The sequence below is a fragment of the Sorex fumeus genome, unplaced genomic scaffold, assembly GCF_029834395.1.
Source record: "Sorex fumeus unplaced genomic scaffold, SorFum_2.1 ptg000008l, whole genome shotgun sequence".
NCBI classification, from domain to species: Eukaryota; Metazoa; Chordata; class Mammalia; order Eulipotyphla; family Soricidae; genus Sorex; species Sorex fumeus.
In genome coordinates, this window is record NW_026606065.1 from 2,065,670 (window position 1) to 2,079,814 (window position 14,145).

Sequence of the window (14,145 nt, forward strand, 5' to 3'; positions counted from 1 at the left end):
ATCGGGCCGCGGAGCGAGAGCCGAGGAGCCGGGGAGGTGGGCGGTGGGTGGCAGCGGGTGGGGTGGGGTGGGATCAGGGATGTGTCACGAGGCTGGGCCCGGAGCCCGTGCTGGGTGGGATTCCGGGGCCGACCCCCTGGATGGATGGAGAAGCCCCCGTCCTCCTCCCAGCGCGTTGCGGCGGAGACGCGCCCGGGAGCCGCCGCCGCCGGGCCAGCTGGGGGGCAGGTGGGGCCGGGGCGCTGCCCGGAGGGTCCGCGGAGGCGGCGGCGGCGGCGGAGGGTGCCAGCGGGACCCTCTCTTCTTCTCCCGCAGAAGAGGAGGCTGTAGACGTGGCCCGAGGAGGAGGAGAAGATGTCGGGCCAGACGCTCACCGACCGCATCGCGGCCGCTCAGTACAGCGTGACAGGCTCCGCTGTCGCCAGGGCGGTGTGCAAAGCCACCACGCACGAAGTGATGGGCCCCAAGAAGAAGCACCTGGACTGTAAGCATCTCTTTATATAAGTGGGACATGCGCGTGGCAGAGGCGCCCGGGGCTCGCCCAGAGTGCTGCAGTGTTACAGTTACATGCATTTGTTACAGTAGTGTTACAATTAGATGTATCTATACAATTAGATATATATATGCGCGAGTATATACAATTGTATTGTTAGAATAGTGTTACAATTCTATGCATCTGTAAGAGGGCGATGGAACAGCCGGCCCCGGGGTTGGGGACCTCCAGTCCTGGAGGTGACGCCTTGAGAACCCCTGGAGCCTTGTCCTTGAGACTTTATTTCCCCCTTCTCTCTCTCTCTGTCTCTTTTTGGTTCCCTGCCTTGACCTACAAGGTCTGGATGGAGTGTAGCTAAGCTACCAAGAAATGGTGCGTCCTGTTTTCGGTGCTTTCACATCATTTTTTTTTCCCTTCTCCACTCTCCACTTCTTCTCTGGGTTAGTGGAAATTAGAGGGTTACACCAACCTTAGCATCAGTGAAGGAAGCGTATTCGTGGAAGGTCAAACGTAGCATCCTTGTTTCCTCAGATACATTCCCGAGGGTTTTAGAATAGTACTTTTGGATTTTTCTTTCCCCAGGATCACTGCTGAGATTTTTTTTTCCCCCTGGGAGTTGTATGTGTGATCTGTGTGACCACAATAGGCTGAAAATAAATCCAAGGTCTTTGATGAGCACATTGCACTTCATCAATAATGGCGATTTAATTTTTTCACATTCTGGCACATCTTGTCCCATTCTCAGAAACTGCTGGGTAGGATGACTATGCGTGTGGTCACAAAATGGATGTACTTTCCCAGCACTTCAGACAGGGAAGTGTGGGATGGAAATATTTTGATTCACAGTATCTTTAAAATAACAATTATTTGATGGGAATAGGATGTCGTTGGGAAACTATTTTTGAAATAAAAGTCTCGTTGTACATTTTTTGATATTGAAGGGCACGAAGGGCAAGTAGGGACATATAGAAAATGGCTTTCACTTGGATAATGAGGTTTTAACCTAAGACTACATCAGAATTGATGCAGTGGTTGCTTAGGATCTGTCGGTAAAAAAATCAGCATTGGCATGAGAGACTCGGGCATGGCCGAACCTCCTGTCCATCTGGCTTCCTTTGCCCTGGCTTCTCATTTTCTTTCGCTTCAGACCCTCTGTAGGCTGCCTTCTTTGGGCAGCTGGAAAAATGGCACCGGTGCTAAATTTGACTCTAGCCGGACTATCTGTCTAAGCTTGATGGAACAGAGAACTGGATGTTGAAAATGTGACCTAGGCTTGTGAGCCTAAGAAAATTGAGTCCTTTTGCTTCTGGATATTTGGGGGGAAAGCACCCTCGCTACTGTCCTGAGGGAATTTTAACCCAATGTGTTGATGATGGTGTCGCGTGCTGTATGTGCGGTACAGAGTGAGGGAGGTGTCTGGGGCCAGGGCACCGAACAGAAGTGGAAATTACAAATTCATGACCAGCTCGTTTTGCTGCAGTGTGCTGAATCATTTAGCTCTCTTTCCATCAGTTTCCCCAACTCTGGAAGGATGACTCATGCCTTAAAGGTATGTGTCCGTTTGGCAGATGCTCGTAAGAAAAAGCGAAAGGTTATGGATTTGCTACATGCTGTGGAAGTGGTACATCAATCCATGGATATAGGCTAGATATAGGCACAGATTTGAGCATTACATTTAAAACTATTCAAGACTGAATTTTTCCTATTTAGTCATCTTGATCTTTTAGATCTAAACAAGTCCTTGAAAAAAATTTTGAGATGGGAGATTTTTCCGGTAGCCTTAGCATATGTTAGTGAGTGGGGGGTGATTTTGAAAGTGTGGAATTCTATATTTAAAGAAAACAACTAAATTAGGGACTGGTGCTGGATTATTAATACGAATAATCTGAAGAGCTAAACATTTATTGAGCATTTACTATGTACCAGATACTGGGGTTTACATGATTGATTTATTACCGCTTACCAGGTTCTGGGAGGGTGATTAACTTTCATGGTTTTTTAATTACCACACTTAATGACCGTCTGTGGCTTATCCTTTTTGCCTGGTTTTGTGTGACACCGAACATCTCCCCCCATACACCCATTAATGTTTCTGTGAGATGCATGGACATTTCTGTTGTTAAACACATGAGCTGAGGACTGAAATCAGGAGTATTTGTTTTTCTTTTTAGCACTTTACTTTTCTAATAAGTTGACTTAAAACCGTTCTTAAAGTAGAATTTGGAAGAACGGACCACTTTACTCATATGTTTTATCTTAGAGATGATCTGAAAAATCTGAATATATAAATAATGTTACAATAATTTGCATTGTGAGAGGGCATCTTTGCTCAAACTTCTCATGAAGTTCTTTGAAATAACAGTAGATTACCCTGGAATTTACTCACAAGTTTCCAGTCATATACCAGTTACACTAGTGAGTCACACCCATTCCTCAAGCATATAACTAAGTTTACCATTAGATTATGAAACAATCTTAAAATAGTCACTTTCTGTTTGAAATATCAAATATTATTGCAGAAAGCACGTGTATAGTTAGTGACTTAAAACAAAATGAACTGCAACCGAACTAAATGAGATTTGCATATAAATTTGTAGTTTGTAGTTTAAACCATAATGCTCTAAGAATAGAGTTTATGGCCCTATAACTTTCTTTTTCAGATGTTGAGTTAAGGGAATGGGCTTGGAATTTTTATGTACTATGTATTATTATTTAAATTACTTTGTTTCAGTGTTGACTTAAAACATTCTCTCTGTCTTTTACTTTTGCCTCTTTAGGTCAATAGGCCAAGACACTTGTTAGCAGAATATGTGAAATTATGTCTAATAGCACAGCGGGTAGGGCCTTTGCCTTGCACGTGGCCAACCCGGCTGACCCGGGTTCAATTCCTCTGTCCCTCTTGGAGAGCCCGGCAAGCTACTAAGAGTATCTCGCCCGCACGGCATAGCCTGGCAAGCTCCCCGCGACGTATTTGATATGCCAAACACAGTAACAACAAGTCACAATGGAGACGTTACTGGGCCCGCTCGAGCAGATCAATGAACAATGGGAGGACAGTGCTACAGTGCAGTGCAGATATGATTTATATGATTTATAAATCTGAAGAAATCATTTAACATCTAGGGATGGACTTATACATGGTGGGAAAGTGAAGATAAATTATAGACATCCTTTCAATTTTTTTCCTTGTTTCTTAATAACGATCTTCTTTGAAGGAAAAATATATTTGGAAAAGTGTCACCATAATCAGCTGTTAAATGTAAATGTAAAATTAAATAAAAATGGAACTCAGTGTGAGAAGTCATGCCTCTCACGTCTGAGGCTCTGGGTGTAGTACGCATGCACACGATATGACTAACCTCCATAACATAACTAAGGATCCTACATATATTGGAAATTTTATTTTAATATTAAAGTTACTTTTGGTTCCACTTCAGGTGTACCGTGTTCCAATACTCCCACCACCAGTATTGATTTCCCTCTACCAGTATACCCAGATTTCTTCCAAGCCTTCCTCCTTGACGGGCACTGTTTTAAAAAAATTTAAACTTTCTAAAGTTGGTTTATAATAATACTATTAATGGTTTCTCATGCACACAATTCCAATACCACATCCATCACCAGTGTTTTCCCCCGAGAACCCCAGCACCCACCTCTTCTGCCTTGCCCCAACACAATTTGTGGATCTGTTCCCCCAATTCTGTTGCTGTTGGATCATTGTTTCATCTCGTTGTGTATCTTTAAGTCCTGTATGTGACAGAGATAATCCTGTAACCTCGCAGGCCCATCTTTAAGTTTGGTTGTTATAGCTTGGATTATTTTTGGCTCTGAGATTTAGATATATAAATATATCACACCTCTGCACCACTGATGTGCTTGAAGCCCCTAGACCCTTATCTTGCTCCATCCCCCACCTCCTACTAATTCCCCTCCTCTCTTCAGCTTCTTTGCTTTTCTGTCCTTCTTATCGCTATGCTTAAAAGTCAAGAGTAATCCGAGTAAGAGATTAGAAAAAGATCGTTGTTTGTGAAAAACTGAGTGATCCATGGCAAATTCGAGTACAGATCAATATTTTTGATACCTTCCATCCCCTCCCCTTGGATCCTTCTGTATTTTTCGATGTCCCACAGAAAAGTGAGATCATCTGGTATTTGTTCTTCTTCTGACTTACTTCACTTAGTATGAGAGGATCCTGTATTTTTAAGTACTGTCAGATTAGGTAGAATGTTTATACCATTATTTTTCCCTCGAGTTTTTATATTGCTCTCGCACCTAAAAAATTGACCACCAGTTTTATTCTGATGTTGCACATCTTCCCTTTTTTCTTATGTGATATTGTGTGCCAGTGTGGTAGTTCATAAAACATTTAGTACTCGAGGGTTCACCTTCTTGGCTAAACCGTTATGTATTTCATTTGCTTTTCCTTTTCTGTTTTGTAGTTGATGGCCTAAGGGTGATCCAAGTCATATAATAAGGTAAAATAAGGTAACAAGATCTTGTAGGGCACCTTGTAGCTAGCCAAATGCTGTTTCAAAGTTAAAGAACAACTAAACTAGAGTTGGTTCACAGTAACACCTGAAAGTAGAAAATGGGAAGGTTTTCCAGCCCTGATATAAGATTCACTTTAGTTAACAGCACCCATGAGCAATTTCTGTGTTTGCTATTTGGCTAAATATCCTATTTTAGATCATCAAAATTCAGCCATCATCATTAATGTTAACATGAAACCAAGCTTTATGAAAAAGTCGAGTTGGTTATAGGTAATCTTATTTTTTCTATTTTAAGTCTCTTTCATATTTTAATTATGAGCTTATCCCACATAATCAGTGGCTCAAATTCTGAATTTAACAAGTGAGCAATAATGGCATTTTAGAAATGATTTTTTTCCTCCAAAATTTAAGATTTATTTCTTATAGAATGTTTGGTAAAGATAGTGTAGAGGTGGGCTGTGTCTTGATTAAATTTTAAATTTTCATAAAACGTCTGCATGTAAATAAGAAATTTTTTGAATAAAAGTTGGTTATGAAAACTTAAAAATAATTGTTTACTCGGTTTAAGTTTCTTAATATATAACGTAGCACTATAGCACTGTCCTCTCGTTGCTCATAGATTTGCTCGAGCGGGCCCAGTAGCATCTCCATTGTGAGTCTTGTTGTTACTGTTTTTGGCATATTGAATACATCACCGGGAGCTTGCCAGGTTTTGCCGTGTGGGCGGGATACTCTCAGTAGCTTGCTGGGCTCTCCGAGAGGGGTGGAGGAATCGAACTCGGGTTGGCCATGTTGACCGCTTGGAAGGCCAACACTCTACTCACTGTGCTAAAGGTCCAGCCCATATATAACATATATATTATATATATATATAAAACATCCAGTATATAACAAATATTTTTATTTATAGAAATGCTATTTGTACACTAATTCAGTTAATAGCATATTTTTATTTGTAGCAAGAACTTTCTAGAGTGCTCATTTCAAAAGAAAGCGAATTTTTTTTCAACAAGATTAATTGAAACAGTGTATAAAAGTTTACTGAACTTAATGGATTGTATCTTAACTTGTTGTATTTACTTTGATCCAGCTGTTCTCATTTTACTGTTGCCATTTACTTCCTGTTTTTTTCCTGTTTCAAGGTATAGACCCATTCCAAGAATGGAAATAATTGAGAAAATTTTTGTATTATTTTTTAGGTAGTTAAGAAAAAAGGGAATATAGTCTTAGAAACTGTCTAGTCAATGACAGTTCATATCATGAATCAGTAAGGTACAGACCTATAACTCTGTGGCATTTTCAAGCCATGCCTTAACCTATGGGCTGGAGCGATAGCACAGCGGGTAGGGCATTTGCCTTGCACACGGCTGAACTGGGTTTGATTCCTCCATCCCTCTCGGAGAGCCCGGCAAGCTACCGAGAGTATCCCGCCCGCACGGCAGAGCCTGGTAAGCTCCCTGTAACGACTTTGATATGCCAAAAACAATAACAACAAGTCTCACAATTTGTTGTGAGACGTTACTGGTGCCCACTCGAGCGAATCGATGAACAATGGGAGGACAGGGCTACAGTGCCTTAACCTCTCAGAAAGGGAGAAAAGAGATCCTGTGAGGTCCAGGAATTGGGAGGAACAGGAGGAACAGAGAAGCAAAGTGGCTTAGGTAACAGTAAGGGGCATCTTTAGAAATGACTTACAATGATTTTGCAGGCGTTTTAATCAGTGAGTGGGGAGAAAAGTGATCCTCCCCCTCCCCAGGTCTTTTTAATGCCTCATTTGTAGAGAAGTCATTTTTTTAAGCCAAAAGGTAAAATACTACATTTGAGTCACTTTTGGTAGTTTTCCCAGTGGACATCAGTATGGTTAGCAGATCCTTAGAAACAGAATAAAGCTTAAAGCTGGTCGTTCACATGAATTTTTTTTAAACAGTTTCTCTAGAAATTTTAAAATATGCGTATATGGAGAATATATAAAATTTTGTACTGGGTGAATTCACACCTTAATTTTATTAGTCTATGATTTTTTTTGGGGGGGGGTGGAAATCACACCTGACTATACCCAGGACTCTGTGCTCAGGGATCACTCCTGGTGGTTCAGGAGACCATATGGGATTAAATCTGGGTCTGCCTGTGCAAGGTATTGCTGTACTATCGCTCAAGCCCCACATTTAAATTTCATTTTTGATTTGGTGCATTTTACGTTAAAGTCGTGAGTTTTGTTACAATGCCTATTTTAATATTTAGTAAATGATTGCTTGGTCTTATTTGTAATTTCATCTATATGCTCAGCTTGTTATGAGTAAATATTCTTTCTAATATCTTACCTCCTTTATTCAATTGATTGATCCTGGGATTGGGGTGTTCCTCGGAGCAGTAACTTGTTAAGGAAGAACAGAAGTGACATTTAACCCTGTTCACTGAGGGTCAATGATGTGTATTAACAAGTTATATTTAAGTGATTCAGCTCCTCTTCAATCAGTAGCTACTGGGAGATACACTTCAGACTTAATCATAGTAGAGTTAAGTAATTTGAAAAGCCAGTTACCGCCATTAAAAATATTCTTCAGTTTCACTTTGTAAATTGCTTTCTCTTTTGAGAGAAATGCGTTGTTCCTTGTAAAGGGAAAGGGTGGTTCCTCTTGAGTGATTATGTAACGTGGGAGTTACTCTAGCTTTTGTGTCTCGTAAAGGGAGATTAGCTGAGCGGGGTATTAAGTGTCAACTGCTTGATGACCTATAAGTAAGAAGTGATGGAGTTTTCCTTGGAGCGGTTGGGCAGAAACATAAACCAGAGACAAGACTGTGCTCTGTGCCTGCAGCCTGTCACTGTCTTCGTGTCCTCTCTTCATTTGCCCCCAGTAGTGTTGGTGTACATTAGCTTTCTCTCTCATGCATCAGCGAGGATAAGTGATCAGGAGGCTCAGTGTCTTGTAGGGCAACATTTTTTAACCAGGTACCATAGACCCATCGCTCCTTGAGTTTCCCCAGGATACTGCGAAGGGCCACAGGTGAAAATTGTGTAAATGTGGAGGTAGGGCATGGCATAAGACTAGGGAACCAGTTACTAGGATGGAGGTGTGGTGGTCATAGGAGGGAAACAATGGGGGATGGAGACCATGGTCGGGAAAAGTGGTTGGAGACCATGGTTGGGAAAACACTGTTGGAGAAAAGTTTGTGATAGGTCACTTCTGTCTGCTCAGGAGACAGTCTAGATCTTTGCTTACTTTGGTTTTGTGTTAGGATCTGATCTTATCCTTTGATTCTTCTTCTGTGTTTATTTTAAATTGCAATTATGCACCTTTCTACATTAGTTACTGTCTTTCTCATATATTTTTTTTCCTTTTTGAGTCACACCTGGCGATGCTCAGGAGTTACTCCTGGCTCTGCACTCAGAAATTACTCCTGGCAGTGCTCGGGGGACCATATGGGATGCTGGGGATCGAACCCGGGTCGGCCGCGTACCAGGCAAATGCCCTACCCGCTGTGCTATTGCTCCAGCCCCTCTCTATCTCATCTTTAGCCTTTCCTTCCAACTCTCTCATAAGCATTTTTCAAGTGTTCCATTTGAAACAAAGCTGGAGCAATAGCACAGCGGTAGGGCGTTCGCCTTACAAGCGGCCAACATGGCCGACCCGAGTTCGATTCCTCCGCCCCTCTCGGAGAGCCCGGCAAGCTACCGAGAGTATCCGATATGCCAGACACAGTAACAACAAAGTCTCCAATGGAGACGTTACTGGGCCCGCTCGAGCAAATCGACGATCAACGGGAGGTCCTTTACCTTTACCTTTACCCTTAACAACCAATTCTGCTTAGACTCCAATCTTTATTTTTTTTTTTATTAGTGAAACACCATAAGTTGTAGACTAACAAATTTTTGTGCTTGGGTCTCAGTTATACAATGATCAAGTACCCATCCCTTCACCAGTGCCCATTTTCCACCACCACGGGTCCCAGTATCCCTCCCACCCCCCATCCCCCCATCCCACCCTGCCTCTGTAGCAGGGCATTCCCTTTTGTTCTCTCTCTCTCTTATTGGGTGCTGTGGTTTGCAAAAGAGGCAGTGGGTGACTGGGGAACATAAAGTAACAAAATAGGAGACTAACACCCAAGAATGGCCGAGATTAGTACCAGAAGGTTTACTCCATGGCTTGGAGGCCAACCACACGTGCTAGGGGAAAAGGGAGCTCAGATAGAGAAGGGAGCACCAAATAAAGGTGTTGGGAGGATCCTCCCAGGGTGGGAGAAGCATGCGGAAAGTAGACTCTAGACTCCAATCTTTTTAACCAACCTGTTATGCCTTGTTTTCCTTTTACAACCTAGCTCCTTGAAACGGATGCTCACCATTTTAAAGAAAATAAAAGCAAATCTGCCCTCTTTGGGTATTCTGTCTTCGATGAACTTGGTTCTTGCATGAAGTACTAGAATTGCTGTTGAATTCCAGAAAATGTCCAAATACTTGCTCAAGCCACTAACCTGAGAGTTATCCTTCATCTCCGAAATCCAGTGGGTGGTTAGTTATTTTAAAACTTCCAAAAATATTACTTAGCTCTCTTCTGCTTTGGTTTAGATCAGTAGTAAATTTCAGCTGTGAAGCAAATTTTAATAATATCTTCCTCTCTTTTGGTGTGAAATAAGTGGAATCACTAATGCACACAAAATACCTAGCTCAGAGCATAGCAGACAGACATGCAGTGAAGCTAGTACCACAGTCACTAATATTACTTATGCCGAATACTTACCGTTTCTTCATTCTGTTTAAGATTTTCATAATCTTTTGTGGGCTGGAGCGATAGCACAGCGGTAGGGCGTTTGCCTTGCATGCAGCCAACATGGCCGACCCGGGTTCGATTCCTCTGCCCCCCCTTGGAGCCCGGCAAGCTACCGAGAGGATCTCGCCCGCACGGCAGAGCCTGGCAAGCCACCCGTGACGTATTCGATATGCCAGACACAGTAACAACAAGTCTCATGATGGAGACGTTACTGGGCCCACTCGAGCAAATCGATGAACAACGGGAGGACAGTGACAGTGACAATATCCTTTTGAATCTCCTTGAGTGAGACTCTTTAGTAATGATTTTTTCCCATTCTAAAGAAAAACATTTTTATATACATTTTTTGTAGGATAGTCTATGTAGATATACGCTCTACATTCACAGTTATTTTCTCTTTGAAGGTAATATTTCTATTAATATGCATTCCTTATTTTGTGGCTTTTTTAAAAATATTTCTTGTCTTTTCATTTTGTAGTGTGTGTTTAAGTACAGCAATGTGACCATAGTAAAATTTAAATCTCAAATTTTGGTAAAAATTAAAGTACGGTTACGAATACCCCAGTTTTTTTTCCTCGTGTTTACCAAGAATCTAGAGTCAGTGAGACATGTTTTTCTGTTATTTCCTTTTATGGAAAGTGTTCTTTATTTCTCCTAATTTTAATAAGGAAATAACTTCTTAAGATTCTTTTTTATTTAAGTAACATAGGTTTGCAAGTGTGTAAGTTTTATGTGTTTAGGGTACAGTGTTACCACACCATGCCCAGCACCAAAGTGTCAAGATATCCCTCTTTCACAGTCTATTGAGCCCTTCACTTGGTAACTGTGTCAACATCTAAGACATTTTTCCCCTTTGGAAATTGCTTTTTTGTTGCTTCATTTCTTTATATGTTACCTATGAGGGGGATCTAAAGATTTATTGTGTCCAATAGTATTTAGTGGATCTGTGTGTATCATTTTGTGTATCATCAGATCATTGGCAAGTAGTGATAGTATAACTTCTTTTCCAGTCTGTGTTCCTTTCTTTTCTCTTCTTACCTAACTGCAGTGGCCAGAACTTCCAATACAAAATTGATTTGTTTTGACTGGTATCAATTAAAGTGGAAAAGATCTTAGTGGAAAAGATTTTATTTTTGCCAGTAAGTATGATATTATATGTGGGCTTGTTTACGGCCTTTATCATGTTGAGGTTTGTTAGTTCTATACCCATTAGGTTGAGAGATTTTTAAAAATCATAATGGATGCCAAATACTCTCAAATACTTTCTCTTCCTCTCATGATATGATCACATGACTTTTTAATCTTTTATTGGTATGGCATATTTATTGATTTGCATCTGACTTGGAATAAGTTACATCCTTGGAATAAGTTCTATGTGGTCATGCTGTATAATCCTCTTAGTGTATTATTAATATAGTTTACTAAGATTTTATTGAAGAATTTGCATCTGTGTTCATCAGAGATATTATTGTGTAGTTAAGTCCGTGTTGTCTCTCATTTTGATATCAAGGTAATGTTGGCCTCATAGAAAGTATTTGGAAGAACTTTCGTTTCAGCAATTTTTTGGTATGAGTTTGAGAAAGATAATACACCACCTTTAAGGTTTAGATTAACTCACTGGTACAACCATCTGGACTTTCACTTTTGTCTGATGAGAGACATGATTACTGTTTCAGTGTCTTTACCTACAATTGGCCCCCTCTGCTTTTTACACTTCTCCGCTTTAGTCTCAAGAGGTTGCATGATTCCTCTGCCCTTCTCAGAGAGCCCGGCAAGCCACTGAGAGTATCCCGCCCGCATGTCAAAACCCCGCAAGCTACCCATGACGTATTCCATTTGCCAAAAACAGTAACAACAAGTCTCACAATGGAGACATCACTAGTGTCCGCTCGAGCAAATAGATGAACAACGGGAGGACATGCTACAGTGGACAGTGCTTCCAGGTTGTACAGTTTGTTGGCTTAAGTAGTTCATAATTGTTTCCTGTGATCCTTTGCATTTCTCTGGCATCTTTAAAACTTTAGGGAGTAACTCTTTGAAGGATCCTTATTTTTATGATGGTTTTGGCCATCTTGCTTAGTCTTGGTTTGTGTGTATGTGGTGGTGTGATGGCAGAGTTGGGCCACACCCAGTTGTGCTCAAGGCTTATTTCTGGCTCGACACAGTGGGGGTCAGGGGACCCTAGTATGGTACCATGGATCCAGCTGGGATCAACTTTGCAAGGCATGGTCTTTATCTGTTGCACCATCTTTCAGACCCAAATCTTGCTTATTCTACAAGGCCTATCTCTTGTTCCCCACAATCCTGTTTAAATCCTCTAACACCTCAGATTCAGGGCAGTTTTCTCTTTGATTTACCATTGAAAATGGTTTTCTCAATTTATTTCTTTTGCTATGATGGGGATTGCTTTAAATTTTCTCATGAATTCAACCAAATGGCTGGAAGGAGACCTGTAATATACATTTGCCTTGTCAGTTGATGCTTGTGTTTAATGGTAGTCCCACTCATGTGTCCGAGTTGGAACCAGCTTGTTTTCCTGTTCTTTGTTCTTGCCGCTCCCAATTTTATTCTCATAGCTCCCCTTTTCCACCCCAATTATTTTTTTTTCTTTTTTAATTTTTTTTGGTATATATATATATATATTTTATTAGTGAAACACCATGAGGTACAGTTGTAGATTTACAATTTTTTGTGCTTGGGTTTGATTATACAATGATCAGATACCCATCCCTCCACCAGTGCCCATTTTCCACCACCATGGATAATATCCCCCCCCACCCCCATCCCCCCATTCCCCCCTGCCTCTGTGGCAGGGCAATCCCCTGTGTTCTCTCTCTCCTTTTGGGTGTTGTGGTCTGCAAAAGAGGCATTGAGTGGCAAGCATGTTCTGTCCATAGTCTACTTTCGACATGCATCTCCCCTCCTGGGAGGATCCTCCAAACATCCTTTATTTGGTGCTCCCTTCTCTATCTGAACTGCCCTTTCCTCTAGGATACCCGGCTGGCCTCTAAGTTATGGAGTAATCCTCCTGGTGCTGATCTCAGCTATTCTTGGGTATTAATCTCATACTTTGTTACTTTATATCCCCCAGATGAATGCAATCTTTCTATGTCTATCCCTCTCTTTCTGACTCATTTCGCTTAGCATGATACTTTCCATGTTGTACCACTTGTATGTAAATTTCATGACTTCATCTTTTCTAAGAGCTACATAGTACTCCATTGTGTAGATGTACCAAAGTTTCCTTAACCAGTCATCTGTTCTTGGGCATTCAGGTTTCTTCCAGTTTCTGGCTATTGTAAAGAGTGCTGCAATGAACAAACAAGTGCAGATGTCACTTCGACTATACTTTTTTGCCCCTCTGGGATATATTCCCAGGAGTGGTATTGCTGGGTCAAATGGGAGCTCAATTTCTAATTTTTTGAGAATCGTCCATACTGTTTTCTGGAAGGGCTGAACCAGTCGACATTCCCACCAACAGTGAAGGAGTGTCCCTTTCTCGCCACATCCGCGACAGCATCGGTTGCTTTTGTTCTTTTGAATGTGGGCCAGTCTCTGAGGTGTGAGATGGTATCTCATTGTGGTTTTGATCTGCATCTCCCTGATGATTAATGATGTAGAGCATTTTCTCATGTGCTTTTTTGCCATTCAGATTTCTTCTTTGAGAAAGTTTCTGTTCATTTCATTGCCCCATTTTTGGATGGGGTTGGATGTTTTCTTCTTGTGGAGTTCAACCAGTATTTTGTATATCCTTGATATCAACCCCTTGTCAGATGTGTATTCGGTGAATATCCTTTCCAATTCTTTAGACTGTCTTTGTATTTCGGTCACCGTTTCTTTGGAGGTGCAGAAGCTTCTTAGTTTAAGATAGTCCCATTTATCTATCTCTGTTTTCACTTGCTCAGTCAGTGGCGTGGCATCTTTGAAGATACCATTAGCTTCAATGTCATGGAGGGTTTTGCCAACTTTGTCTTCAATGTACCTTATGGTTTCTGGTCTGATGTTGAGGTCTTTAATCCATTTTGATCTTACTTTTGTACATGGTGTTAGGCAGAATTCTGAGCCCATTTTTTTGCATGTAGCCGTCCAGTGATGCCAGCACTCCACCCCAATTCTTACCTGAGTAATTTTGAAATTCATTAGATTCACTGTACTCTGTTTACTCTTGGTCTTTTTGAAATGCTATTTTAAAGTCTCATTTCTAAAATCAGGCTTGAGTCGTCTGTGTTAGTGCTTGAATGTCCCCTGTGTATAGGCCTGTGGTGGGTTTCAGATAGTGTTTTTTTTACCTTCCTCTCCTTTACAGTTTTGTTGAAGCTGTCTGGTAAAAGGTTCAGGTAAATACTTGCTGAATGGCTTTTAGTTATATATTTCCTATTTCTCAAATTTTAGTCTT

The 14,145-nt window shown here is 41.2% G+C and overlaps 1 protein-coding gene across 1 annotated transcript in view; it reads left to right on the forward strand.

Moving 5' to 3' along the window:
* Positions 1–313: 313 nt before the first annotated feature.
* SNAP91 (synaptosome associated protein 91) overlaps positions 314–14,145 on the forward strand; it is a 165,130-nt gene continuing 151,298 nt past the window's right edge. Inside the window, exon 1 of the mRNA XM_056110026.1 lies at positions 314–484. Coding sequence (XP_055966001.1) covers positions 355–484 — 130 coding nt within the window. The 5' untranslated portion in view covers positions 314–354. The remainder of the gene's footprint in view (positions 485–14,145) is intronic.